Here is a 13150-nt window from a genome sequence, read left to right as displayed (position 1 = left end):
CCAGGGTCCTGGGCAGGGGGCTGACTATCAGCTGAAACAGGGGAAGGAGCAGTGGTGTGCACGGCCGGAGGTGAACGGGCTTGGTGCCACTGAGTGGGGTGTTTAGCATTCATATGCCTGCGCATACTGGTGGTAGTTAAGCTAGTAGTGGTGGAACCCCTGCTGATCCTGGTTTGGCAAAGGTTGCACACCACAGTCCGTCGGTCATCCGGTGTTTCCTTAAAGAACCTCCAGACTTCTGAAAATCTAGCCCTCGCCGCGGGAGCCCTCGCCACGGGAGCTTCACTACGTGACACATTTGGCGCTGATGCACCTGCTCTGGCCCTGCCTCTCCGTCTGGCCCCACCACTGCCTCTTCCAACCTGTTCTGGTCGAGGACTCTCCTCCGTCTCAGAAGCACTGTGTTCACCCGGCCTCTCAACCCAGCTTGGGTCTGTCACCTCATCATCCTCCGATCCCTCAGTCTGCTCCCCCCTCGGACTTCCTGCCCTGACAACAACTTCACCACTGTCTGACAACCGTGTCTCCTCATCGTCGGACACCTCTTTACACACTTCTTCCACTACGTCAAGAAGGTCATCATCACCCACAGACTGCGACTGGTGGAAAACCTGGGCATCGGAAAATTGCTCAGCAGCAACCGCACAAGTGGTTTGTGACTGTGGGAAGGGTCCAGAAAACAGTTCCTCAGAGTATGCCGGTTCAAATGCCAAATTTTCCTGGGAGGGGGCAGACTGGGGGGGAGGAGGCTGAGGTGCAGGAGCTGGAGGAGTGCCGATTTCGGTGACATGGGTGGACTGCGTGGAAGACTGACTGGTGGACAAATTGCTCGAAGCATTGTCGGCAATCCACGACATCACCTGTTCGCACTGTTCTGGCCTCAACAGTGCTCTACCACGAGTCCCAGTAACTTCAGACATGAACCTAGGGAGTGTAGCTCTGCGGCGTTCCCCTGCTCCCTCATCAGCAGGTGGTGTCTCACCCCGCCCAGGACCACGGCCTCTGACCCCTGCAGTAGTTGGACGCCCACGTCCCCGCCCTCATCCTCTACCCCTAGCTCTCGGGTTAAACATTTTGAAAATGAAAGTTATAACTTTAATTTTTTTAAAAGTTTTTTTTGTGTTTTTTTTTTTTTTTGCGTTTTTTAGTTTTTAAAACCAAACGATGCTATCCTATTGCTATGGCTATTTTCTAGCCAAGTATGAAAGCACACTGCTATGCCAGATGAGATGACGCTGAGTTATGAAAAAATAAACGTAAAATAAAAAGAAACTGCCAGACTGTGTCTAATTGAAATCCAACCCCTAATAAATTTTCCCACTTCGGTCTTTGCGATGGATATGTGCGTCACTAAGCGCTAAACACAGCGGTCGCAAGTCTCACTACAAATTCCTCACAATTGGCTAGTAGATGCACTGCAGCAAGGACAGCCACCAGCAGATCAACCAGAAATAAAATATATATAACGCTATTGTAGGCGTAAGTAAGGCGTTTGGATTCTCCTTTGGCTATTTTCTAGCCAAGTATGAAAGCACACTGATGAGATGATGCTGAGTTATGAAAAAATAAACGTAAAATAAAAAGAAACTGCCAGACTGTGTCTAATTGAAATCCAACCCCTAATAAATTTTCCCACTTCGGTCTTTGCGATGGATATGTGCGTCACTAAGCGCTAAACACAGCGGTCGCAAGTCTCACTACAAATTCCTCACAATTGGCTAGTAGATGCACTGCAGCAAGGACAGCCACCAGCAGATCAACCAGAAATAAAATATATATAACGCTATTGTAGGCGTAAGTAAGCCGTTTGGATTCTCCTTTGGCTATTTTCTAGCCAAGTATGAAAGCACACTGATGAGATGACGCTGAGTTATGAAAAAATAAACGTAAAATAAAAAGAAACTGCCAGACTGTGCCTAATTGAAATCCAACCCCTAATAAATTTTCCCACTTCGGTCTTTGCGATGGATATGTGCGTCACTAAGCGCTAAACACAGCGGTCGCAAGTCTCACTACAAATTCCTCACAATTGGCTAGTAGATGCACTGCAGCAAGGACAGCCACCAGCAGATCAACCAGAAATAAAATATATATAACGCTATTGTAGGAGTAAGTAAGCCGGTTGGATTCTCCTATGGCTATTTTCTAGCCAAGTATGAAAGCACACTGCTATGCCGGATGAGATGACGCTGAGTTATGAAAAAATAAACGTAAAATAAAAAGTAAATGGCAGACTGTGCCTAATTGAAATCAAACCCCTAATAAATTTTCCCACTTTGGTGTTTGAGGTGGATATGTGTGTCACTAAGAGCTAAACACAACGGTAGCAAGTCCCCCTGCAAATTCCTCACAATATGGTACTAGCTGCACTACTAGTGCCAGCAAGCCCAGCCACAAGCAAACAAAAAAAAAAAACGATAACGTTATTGTAGCCCTAAGAAGGGCTGTTGGGTTCTTGTTGAATCACTCCTGCCTAACACTATTCTAATAGAACACCCTAACGCTTTCCCTGACCAGCAGCAGCTCTCTCCCTAGCGGCATCCAGACACAGAATGATCCGAGCAGCGCAGGCATGGGCTAGTCTATTCCAGGGTCACCTGATCTGGCCAGCCAACCACTGCTATCGACGTGTAAGGGTACCACGTCATGCTGGGTGGAGTGCAGAGTCTCCTGGCTTGTGATTGGCTCTGTTTCTGGCCGCCAAAAAGCAAAACGGCGGGAGCTGCCATTTTCTCGAGCGGGCGAAGTATTCGTCCGAGCAACGAGCAGTTTCGAGTACGCTAATGCTCGAACGAGCATCAAGCTCGGACGAGTATGTTCGCTCATCTCTAGTAATGACCAAACTAGTCTAGCACAAATGGTACAAATAGTATAGCAAAAAATAGTTAAAGCCACATATCCATGTGCAGATCTCCTAATTAATGATGATTATATTACCATATGTGAAGTGCCATCGACCCAGGGAAGAGGTGGAGCCCTACGTGTATCTCCCGTCTTGCGGGCTTCCTCAAGGGTTAATGTGCTAACTGGGGTTTATATCTTATATATGTTTCAGAAATTAATCTGTCCTGGCCTGGGTTCGCCCAGAGTCTGACTTTCGGTTATTGTGCTGGCTGAGAAATCATTAGCAGGGTCACATGTGGGTGCACCACCAAAGAGAATTAGGCAAGACTAACAACACTTCCGGTAGGCACATGATGCATGTCAAACTCGGACAAGCCTGCCTTCCATGTGAAAAAGTCTCCATTATCTTCTTAAACTTAAAGTAAGACCGGGTGAACCACATGGACCTGTGTTAATTTCACCTATATTGCCATACATATATCGTTATTATCAAAGGATAAATGATTAACTGCGGATGTGCCAAAAGTGAAAAAGTGCTTTGTTAGTACAAAAAATAATAATAAATTAACAATATCCATTGACAATAATAAACTCATAATACTATTAAATAAATACAGGTTCATTTGTGAATAGTAACTAAGTCTTGATAAATAATGCATTAGTACAATTCCTACTCTTCGATAGACGAACAGGGCATTCACATGGCATTGCACAGAAATGGACAGTGTACCGTGTATCCACGGGGGGATTCTGTTATCTTAATCTTCATAGTTATGTAATATTTATACTGTCTCACTTGACACTGATGTGTTTACACCAACTACACTATAATTGTGAATTATATATTGTCATGATATAACTGTAGTCACAAATTCGAGTTTATTTACCATATAAACTTGTGTATAAGCCGACCCAAATATAAGCCGAGGCCCCTAATTTTACCACCAAAAACTGGAAAAATCTATTGACTCGAGTATAAGCCGAGGGTAGAAAATGCATTGGTCACATCCTAGCCAGCAAGCCACCTGTAGTATATAGCCAGCCCACAGAAGTATAGTCATCCAGCTCCCTTTAGTATAATGCCAGCCAGCCCCCTTTATTAGCCAGCCAGCCCTTCTTTATTAGCCAGCCAGCCCCCTTTATAAGCCAGCCACCTTTAGTAACCAGCCCCTTTTAGTAGCCAGCCAGCCACCTTTATTAACCAGTCAGTCCCCTTTAGTAGTCAGCCCCCTTTAGTAGCCAGCCCCCTTTAGTAGCCAGCCCCCTTTAGTATACAGTGCCTAGCACTTAAAATAAATAAACTTACCATATATACTCGAGTATAAGCCTAGTTTTTCATAACAAAAAAATGTGCTGAAAACCCAAATTCAGCTTATACTCGAGTATAAAGGTTTTACCAGGTTTTTGTGGTAAAATTAGGGGCCTTGGCTTATACTTGGGTCGGTTTATACTCGAGTATATACGGTACATACTCACCTTCGTGTGGTCCCGATGTATGGCGCAGCTCCCCGATGCTTCGCACGGATTCTCTTCTGTCTTCTCCGCAATTCTCCAGTCCCCGGAGCTCCTCTTCTGTCTTCTGTCTGCCGTCATCAAATCATATTGTGTGCCAGCCGGCAGAGCACATGGCCGCGACTCTTCCAACGAAGGAGTAAGAAATGACTGTAGAACAGGCACAACCCCGGCTGCTTCTCACTAGCTAACCCCCAACAGTGCGGTACCTGCTGATGTCTTGAATGCAACTGGATCTCCTGCAGTGCTCAAGTCCCAAAAGTAAGCAGGTGTAGTAATTTGAATCCAAGGACAGGACGGCACTCGCTAGTACAATCCACAATCTTTATTTAGCGTGCAGAAAAGCAGACATATGAGGATGCAGAGATCTGATAGGTAACAGGCTGTTTCACGCTGATAGCGCTTTGTCAAACCTGGAGTATATATGGTATATTTATAACGTTATTGTTAATTGATCATTTGAATGGTTTTAACTATGATATGACTATGTATGTTTTTGTAACTCCATATTAACTGCTTGACCAAGGCTGGTTTTAGAGCTGAAATATTGCTGGAGGTGGAATAAACAACACATGTCTTTACTACTTTGGAGTGCCACCCTTTTTTTTAAGAAAAAAAAAAATATATGTATATATCATGCATATATGGGTCATTGCAGATCTATGACATCTACTAGATATGTATGGTTTGGTTGCCATCTAGTGGACAGTATTGTAGGTTTGCAGCTTCCTTGGGTTGTCCCTTTTGTTTCGGTATTTTTGTATATTCAAAATCTGTCAAATTAATAAATAAGCAAAGAATTTCTAGTGTTTAATATGGAAAAGAAACCATGTTATGCTAATGCCCTTTTATTTTATAGTATATTCATACATTTTCTCATTTTTCTCACATACATTCAGAAATGTAAAAATTCTGCCACTGAGCTTGTCAAATTATTTAATGTGTTTGTTTCAGAATTAACCCATTTCAGATGCATCAGGGGCAGTGACTAGTTAATACGAGGCATGAACTCAACCAAACAAGCAATGATAACATTGATTGTTGCATCTTTATTGGTCCTTAAACAGCCACAGTCAATTGTGACTGCAAACTAATGGTGATGGTGGGCCTAATGAAGATCCTATGTCACTGAAATTTAAAAAATTAAGAAAATTTCAAAAATGTTATTTAATCACGGAAATGGATAGCGAGGAAGCTAGGGAGGGTACTCCTGCTATCTAGGAGGAAATTCTTCTATCTGTTAAAAAAACTAATGCTGCTATAGAAGGGCTGCAGGATCAGATGGTGTTTACTAGAAATTATATATTATGAAACGTATTACCAAAATGCAAAAATGATAAATCAATGAAAATGGTTTATGTCCCAACTCCTTAAATTGACAACTATCTCAAAAGGACATTAAAATTCATAAATTTTATTAAGGTATTTTAAAATTAAGTGGAGCTGCCTACAATCATATTGTTATATAGGGCCACATAAACAAGACAAACATACAATTATTGTAGTGTATCCTCTAACACGTTAGACATTACTGTATGCAAGATGGTAGAGCTGCATTGTGCAGTTATGCAGCACCTAGCCCACTAGCCAGTGTCATACTGAGTGTCGGAGACGATTCATCTACAGTGCAAGTGGTGCTAGACCCGCGTGCTCGGCACTTGGCTCAGTTCACATATGAGGGTCTGCACCTATTATGACCATACGTCAATTGATGCCTAACGCGTTTCCCCGCTATGTATATTGAGGTAGCGGTTCATCAGAGGACTATTACGATGGTGATCCCCTATCCTGCATCTGTCTTAACTAGCTAGTTAAGACAGATGCAGGAATAGGGGATCACCATCGTAATAGTCCTCTGATGAACCGCTACCTCAATATACATAGCGGGGAAACGCGTCACGCATCAATTGACGTATGGTCATAATAGGTGCAGACCCTCATATGTGAACTGAGCCAAGTGCCGAGCACGCGGGTCTAGCACCACTTGTACTGTAGATGAATCGTCTCCGACACTCAGTATGACACTGGCTAGTGGGCTAGGTGCTGCATAACTGCACAATGCAGCTCTACCATCTTGCATACAGTAATGTCTAACGTGTTGGAGGATACACTACAATAATTGTATGTTTGTCTTGTTTATGTGGCCCTATATAACAAAATGATTGTAGGCAGCTCCACTTATTTTTAAAATACCTTAATAAAATTTATGAATTTTAATGTCCTTTTGAGATAGTTGTCGTATTACCAAAATGGAAGCAGAAACTAGATCAGTCAAGACAATGTAATTTTAGATTTACTTGCTTTCCAGACAGTGTAGAACAAAAAGACACTCTGGAACAGGAATCTTTTTCACCAATCTTTGGTTTTGAAAGGGCCCAGCGGGTGCCCAGTCGTGAATCTATTCCTCATTCTATTCTGGTAAAAATTTTGTGTTCCCAGAGACACAATCTTGTGAGAAACGTAGAATAAGGGGGAGGTCATATATAGTGGTTCTACGTATCCAGATTTTTCTAAGTATACCATGAAAGGGCTTTATGGACTTGAAAAAAGTCTTGTCATATTCATTACTTTTTGATGTGTCATCTATCCGGATAAATAGTTTTTATTTCCTCGCTGCAGGAAGGAATTCACTGGCTGGAATTAAAAGGATAATAAATTAGCAGGAGGATCGATTGAATTTGTTATTACTTGCTGGATGGGGATTCCGCAGGGGACTGCTAGGAGATAAGAGTACTGCAGTTAGACCTACCTACATGAGGAAAATGTGTGATTGGGGGTGGGGTAAGGGATAGGAGCTGCCCAGCGTTTTTTTTTCTATGATTTCATGGAATGTCCGAAGCCTGCGTGAAAGAACAGGAATGCGCTGTGTTTGATGTAATTCTAAGATATCTCGCTGTGATAGTATGCCTTTTGGAAACCCATTTGACAAATGATGCGGTTAACGGTGTTAAGAGAAGGTAATAATGATCCTATAAGTCTATGAACTGTACACCTTGCATTTTTTATAAAACATACAGTACATGTGAATTGTACCAAAGGTGGGAATACAATATTACATAGAAACAAAGACAAGTGAAATTCCAGTGTCTGAACAGAAAGTGATATAATAAGGTGTAGTTAACTAATGACATTTTTTGGGTTCAGAAATACTTATTTGAATCATTTTTCATCCAAAACTTATTTTGTTACTTGTAAACACAAATATACAAACTGTACAATTCTATTTATTAACTACTCTTTTAGACTGGCTTCCCTTGTCTCTTCTAGGACAAGATCAAAGTTTAACTGAGCCAGAGAAAAATCCACTTAGGCTATATTCACACTGCCGTTGACCACCGTACCGTAGCACGGCAGGCAGACGGCAGTGCAGGGAGAGGAGGAGGAGGTGAGCGCTCACCCCCGCTGCTCTCCATAGAGATATATGGCGCAAGGTGCCGTAATATGGAAAAAGATAGGACATGTCCTATCTTTTTCCCGGGTATGGAGCGGCATGGTGCCGCACGTGTGCTGCACCGTACCGCTCCCGTAGGGTGCCGTGCACCCATTGCCGTCTATGGGGGACGTATATCGGCCGTATATACGCCGGCCGTATATACTTCCCCCTTGCGTCAGTGTGAATATAGCCTTAAAAAGATCTTTCTTTGTCACTTCAATTTATCAATTTGATCAATTTAGTAAATTCTATTCTCTAAAATATAATATATGGAAAACAAAATACATACATTTTGTACTGGACCTCATATCTGCAGGTAGGTCGTCCATCACATGTTGTTTCCCAATTTAATATTGTGCAGAAGTCTAAAGACGTGAAAAACACCCTTATAACTTCCAAAGTCGCCTGTGCCAAGAAAACATCTAGAAAAAATGACAAAAGGATCATTAAAAAACAGTTTTTTTCATTTCTGGGGCCCCAGATGAAGCTGAAAGGGCGAGACCTAGGTCGGGCATGAGGTCCTCCGGCGTTTTTAACCATTTTGATATGCACGCTTTTAATATTTTGTTTGTGAGTATGCTAGAATAAAATTATTTTTACTCTTATCCTTGGTGATCTGCACCATCTGTTCACATTCTTCCTGATACTGGAGAGTGTAGTGTAGTCTCTCACAAGATCCAGCATAGAGAAGTGAACAGGAGGAGTTACTGAGGAATTTCTTCAATATTCGATCTATAAGGAACTGGGTGAGACAGTTCCGTGGAATTCTGAATCCTAACGTTTTATTGTGGAGTTAGAGCACTAACATTGTTTTTAAATGTGTCATTGTTTACAGGATGGGATGATATTTTCATTTATTGCAGTAAAAATGGCCAAAAAGTAGTGATTTGAACATTCTGGGGGCGTGGGAGGGTCTGATCTCTCATACAATATATTGTATATAAACTGATTCTATATTACAGTCTGTCTTAGATTTTTAAAGATGGTGGAGCCCATCAGCATGCCTGTCAAAAAAAAACGCAGCACCTAACAGGCTAACTGCGGTGATCACTGCCAGCACCTATCGCAACAGTTACCGGCAGGTGTCAGATGGGTAACACAGCCGACACTTACCGTGTATGTCTGTGTGTCCCCTCCACACTTCCCTTCAAGGCTTCCCAACGTATATTTATGAAGGGTGGTTGTGAAGGGGTTAAATTGTTCCAGGGATTCTTCTAAGGACACGCTTCACAGGGGTATATGGTGCACAACATTGACACTAAAATGGTCTGGAATGGGCCTGATCTTAAATAACCGATCATGTGCATTACCCACATAATGCAAAAAAGCGCCTCCTACTCATGGCCATGCAGAACATGGGGTTTGGTATAAAATGCCCAATAGCCCCTGATTGATGGTTTCTGTACCATTCCCATTAGATGTTTTCTCAATATTTCTCCATCTCTGCTGCAGTGACACGGCTCACTGAAAAAAATTAAACCATGGGCATCTACTATAACTATACAGCGCACCTAATAGATGGTGTAAAAATTATACCAAGTGAAATACCAATGTATACCACACAAAAAGGGTGCTACAAATGCACCTAACTAGTCAGGATGCTAAACTACAGAGTACTATGCAGCATTACTGACACAACGCACTTAACCCCTTAATGACCGCTGTATCGGCTTTTTATGGCGGTCATTAAGGGTACTTCTTCTGACGCGTACGCCTTTCTATGGCGGTGCGTCAGAAGAAGATTTCGGGACACCGGGTCTCGCAGGTGTTGGTGTCGGGCTGTGATATCACAGCCCAGACCCGGCACTAACACCCGGGATCGGAAAAACTCAGATCCCGGGTGTTTAACCCCTACACGCCACGGTCAAGCATGACCGCGGCGTGCAAGTGTGTTTCCCATGTGGATCGGACCCCCCCGGTGTGCTTACCGGGGGATCCGATCCCTCCTGCCACTGCCCCAGGTCCCGACGAGTGACCCGAGGATGCAGGCTTCTCTCCCCGCCAGGTTGTGCCTTCCTGGCAGGACCCGGCTGTAAGTAACTGAGCATGCGCGGCATGCTCAGTTATTTACACTATACACTGCAATACAAGTGTATTGCAGTGTAAAGGCTTGAATAAGCGATCGGACGATCGCTTATTCAAGCCAAGAAGTAGAAAATGTAAAAAAGTAAAAAAAAATTAAATCTTTTTATAATATAATTAAATAAATAAAATAAAAGTCCCATAATCACCCCTTTAACACATAAAATGCAAATAAAGTAAATAAAACACAAAAACACGTACATATTTGGTATCACCGCATCCGTATTAATCTGTACAATAAATCTAAATCAATATTGAACCCGCTCGGTGAACTACGTAAAAAAAAAAAACTCGAAAAACTTCCCATAATATACAATTTTTCATCAAACACCATCACAAAATTTGTTCTAAAAAGTAATCAAAAAAAGTTACGTTCCCTAATATGATACGACTGAAAAGAACAACTGTTTTTGCAAAAAATAAGCCCTCAACCAGATCTGACAACAGGAAAATACAGAAGTTATGGCCCTGAAAAGTTGTCAATAGTAAAAACAATGCGATTTTCTCCAATATTGGTTTTGCTCAGGATAATTGAGCAAAAATAAGAAAAACTATATAAATGAGGTATCACAGCAATCGTAGTGAACCAGAGAATAAAGATAAAATATTATTTTTACGTTACGGTGAGCGGGGGAAAAAAATGCTAAAATCCAAAATAAAAATTGATGATTTTGTTTGTGTCCCCCTTGAAATAGTTAATAAAATCTCATGAATAAGCTTTAGACTCCCAAAATAAATTATCTATACATTGTATCTCATCCCATAAACAATAAGCCCTCATATGTTTGCATTACCAAAAAAAATTAAAATTTATAGGTTGTACAATGTGACAATACAAATCTGCTGTGAATGGCGCCTCCATTCATTCTGTACTCAGCCGTGCGCCCGTACAGAAGTTTACCACCACATATGGGGTATTAGTACACTCGGGAGGAATTGGGCATCAAGCGTTGCAGTGCGTTTCATCATTTAATTTATTCTGAAAATGTCAGTTTTGGCCTAAATGAATGTATTTTCCAAAAAAATTCTATAGTTTCTAAATCGCAAGTCCATATTTTTTAACCCATGTGAAACACTTAAAGGGTTAATAGACTTAATAGAAGATGTTTTACATACGTTGAGGGGTGAACTTTCTATAGTGGGGTAATTTATGGGGTTTTACTATTATTTAGGCCTCTCAAAGTCACTTGAAAGCTGAGTTGTCCCTCAAAATGTGAGTTTTGGCAATTTTCATGAAAATAAGAAAAATCGCACCTAAAGTTCTGCACCTCATAACATCCTAGAAAAATGACCGGAAGCATAAAATATCATCCCAACATAAAGCAGATATTCTGTAAATGTCATTTATCAAGCTTTTTGGGGCGTTTTACTTCCTGTCTGGAAACCAGAACATTTCAAACTTGGAAAATGAAGAATTTTTACAAACTTTTGCCAAATTTTCACTTTTTTTTCAGAACGAAACGCAAAACTTATCACTTAAATTTTATAACTAACATGAAGTACAATGTGTCACGAGAAAACATTCTCAAAATCACCGGGATATGTTAAAGCGTTCCGAAGTTATAACCAATTATCGTGAGACATGTCAGATTTAAAAAATCGAGTCTGGTCATTGAGCTGAAAACTAGTGTTGGTGATAAGGGGTTAAAAGTACAGCCAGCATAAAATAGCTCTAGCACAGTGCACTAAAAGGTGCAGTTGGGTTCAGAAGGGACGGGCTGATGATGGGAGTAATAGATGATCAGTGTGATCAAGCAAGATGATCACACAGCGAATTCACAGGAAATACACATGATGTTCAGGAAATAATGATGGGAGTAGTAGTAGTAAAAAGTGGCCCAGAAAAAGGTATGTTCCTCTCTCCAACAATTCCAAAAGTACAATGGTGCCGGTGGAGACTTGGAATGTACTTAAAAATAACTTTTTACAGTGTGCAAAGCTGTGATTGGTCAGTTAGATTTGACTGCCCAATCACAGCGATCACTGAGTCAGGATTGCTCCAATTGGCTGGGTGACGTCGGTAGGAGGGTCTGTCGTGTAAGTTTCATCCTGCTGTCAACATGTCAGATGAAATGGTGACATTAAATGTAGGTTATGCGCCCAAGACATACTACTGATATCAATGCTGTAATAGTACATCGTAGAGTGTTAGCAGGTTATTGTCACAGTGGTTAAAAGAGCTCTGGATGTCCAAAGCCAGTAATTTACATAAAGGATTAAAGAAGCAATGAAAAAACCACACACCCTTCCTAACACTGCGTTTAAAATTCAATTGCCGCAAGGACGGGCAGATCTGGCCATAGTGCCCCATTTTCCCACCCGAAAATTGAACAGGGAACCAATCCTTAAGTATGAGAAGTCGTGTGGATAGATTTATCAAACTGGATGCACTAGTTTTCTGGGGCACTTTGCACATAAACATGTGTGTGCAGACTGCTTGCACATGTATTTATGTAGTGTATTTATGTAGTGTTTGCTGCAGATTTGTGTTACAGCTGCACTGTGTCCGCCGTGGCACAAAACTGCGCACCTAGAGGGGCATTCCAGTGCAGATTTGCACAGTCTGACATAATTGTGGCAGGCGCATTAAACTGAGTGCACAAGAAAAAACTGGTACACTCAGATTAAGTGCTATCGGCGTGTGCAGGATGCGCTAAAATATTGAAAACAATGCACAAGTCTTCAATAGTATGGCACACTCTGCACATTAGTGAGGCACACTGCACTTAGTATAGTATGCCTCACTAAAGATAAATCTGGGCCATAATCTTTCACTAAGCCACAGTCTGTCTCCTAGGACTATCCGAAGGTGGTGTAGGTTTTGGAGAAATGAACATGGTGTTCCGAAATGTGGCCATACTCACTCTCTCTCCTGAGGTGGTGCTTGTGTTCTTGTTGCATAGGCGATGTCCTCCTCCTTCATGTGCTGCCACTGAGCTCTCAAAGTTAGATAGGAACTTTGATAGTAGTACCTACACTAATTTGCCCTTGTACTCTAATTGTTGTCTCATGTGCTACTAGTGAAATTGAGGATGCTATGCTATTCTTCTTCAGTTAAAAAAACCTGCAGTACCTTTTGAGGATAAAGGTGAAATAACAACAATGGCGCTAAAATACTGTACTGTATGACAAAAATAGGTCTAAGGCTAAATTCACACTGCCGTGAGCCCGCCGCACCGTAGCACGGAGGGCACACGGCAGCGCGGGGAGAGGAGGAGGAGGTGAGCGCAGCTCACCCCCGCCCCTCTCCATAGAAAGTAATGGTGCACGGCGCCGTAA

General features: G+C 41.9%; 1 protein-coding gene and 1 long non-coding RNA gene across 2 annotated transcripts in view; one reads left to right on the top strand and one right to left on the bottom strand.

Annotated features, from left to right (window-relative positions):
- Positions 1 to 13150, top strand: part of LOC140121624 (uncharacterized) — a 60789-nt gene that overhangs the window by 7512 nt on the left and 40127 nt on the right. The window lies entirely within an intron of this gene.
- IL22RA2 (interleukin 22 receptor subunit alpha 2) overlaps positions 1 to 13150 on the bottom strand; it is a 41890-nt gene that overhangs the window by 20810 nt on the left and 7930 nt on the right. The window contains exon 2 of the mRNA XM_072141438.1: positions 8079 to 8211. Coding sequence (XP_071997539.1) covers positions 8079 to 8211 — 133 coding nt within the window. The remainder of the gene's footprint in view (positions 1 to 8078; positions 8212 to 13150) is intronic.

This window comes from Engystomops pustulosus, chromosome 3, assembly GCF_040894005.1.
Source record: "Engystomops pustulosus chromosome 3, aEngPut4.maternal, whole genome shotgun sequence".
NCBI lineage: Eukaryota > Metazoa > Chordata > Amphibia > Anura > Leptodactylidae > Engystomops > Engystomops pustulosus.
The sequence above is the reverse complement of the archived record's forward strand: the minus strand, read 5'-3'. Positions and strand labels throughout refer to the sequence as shown.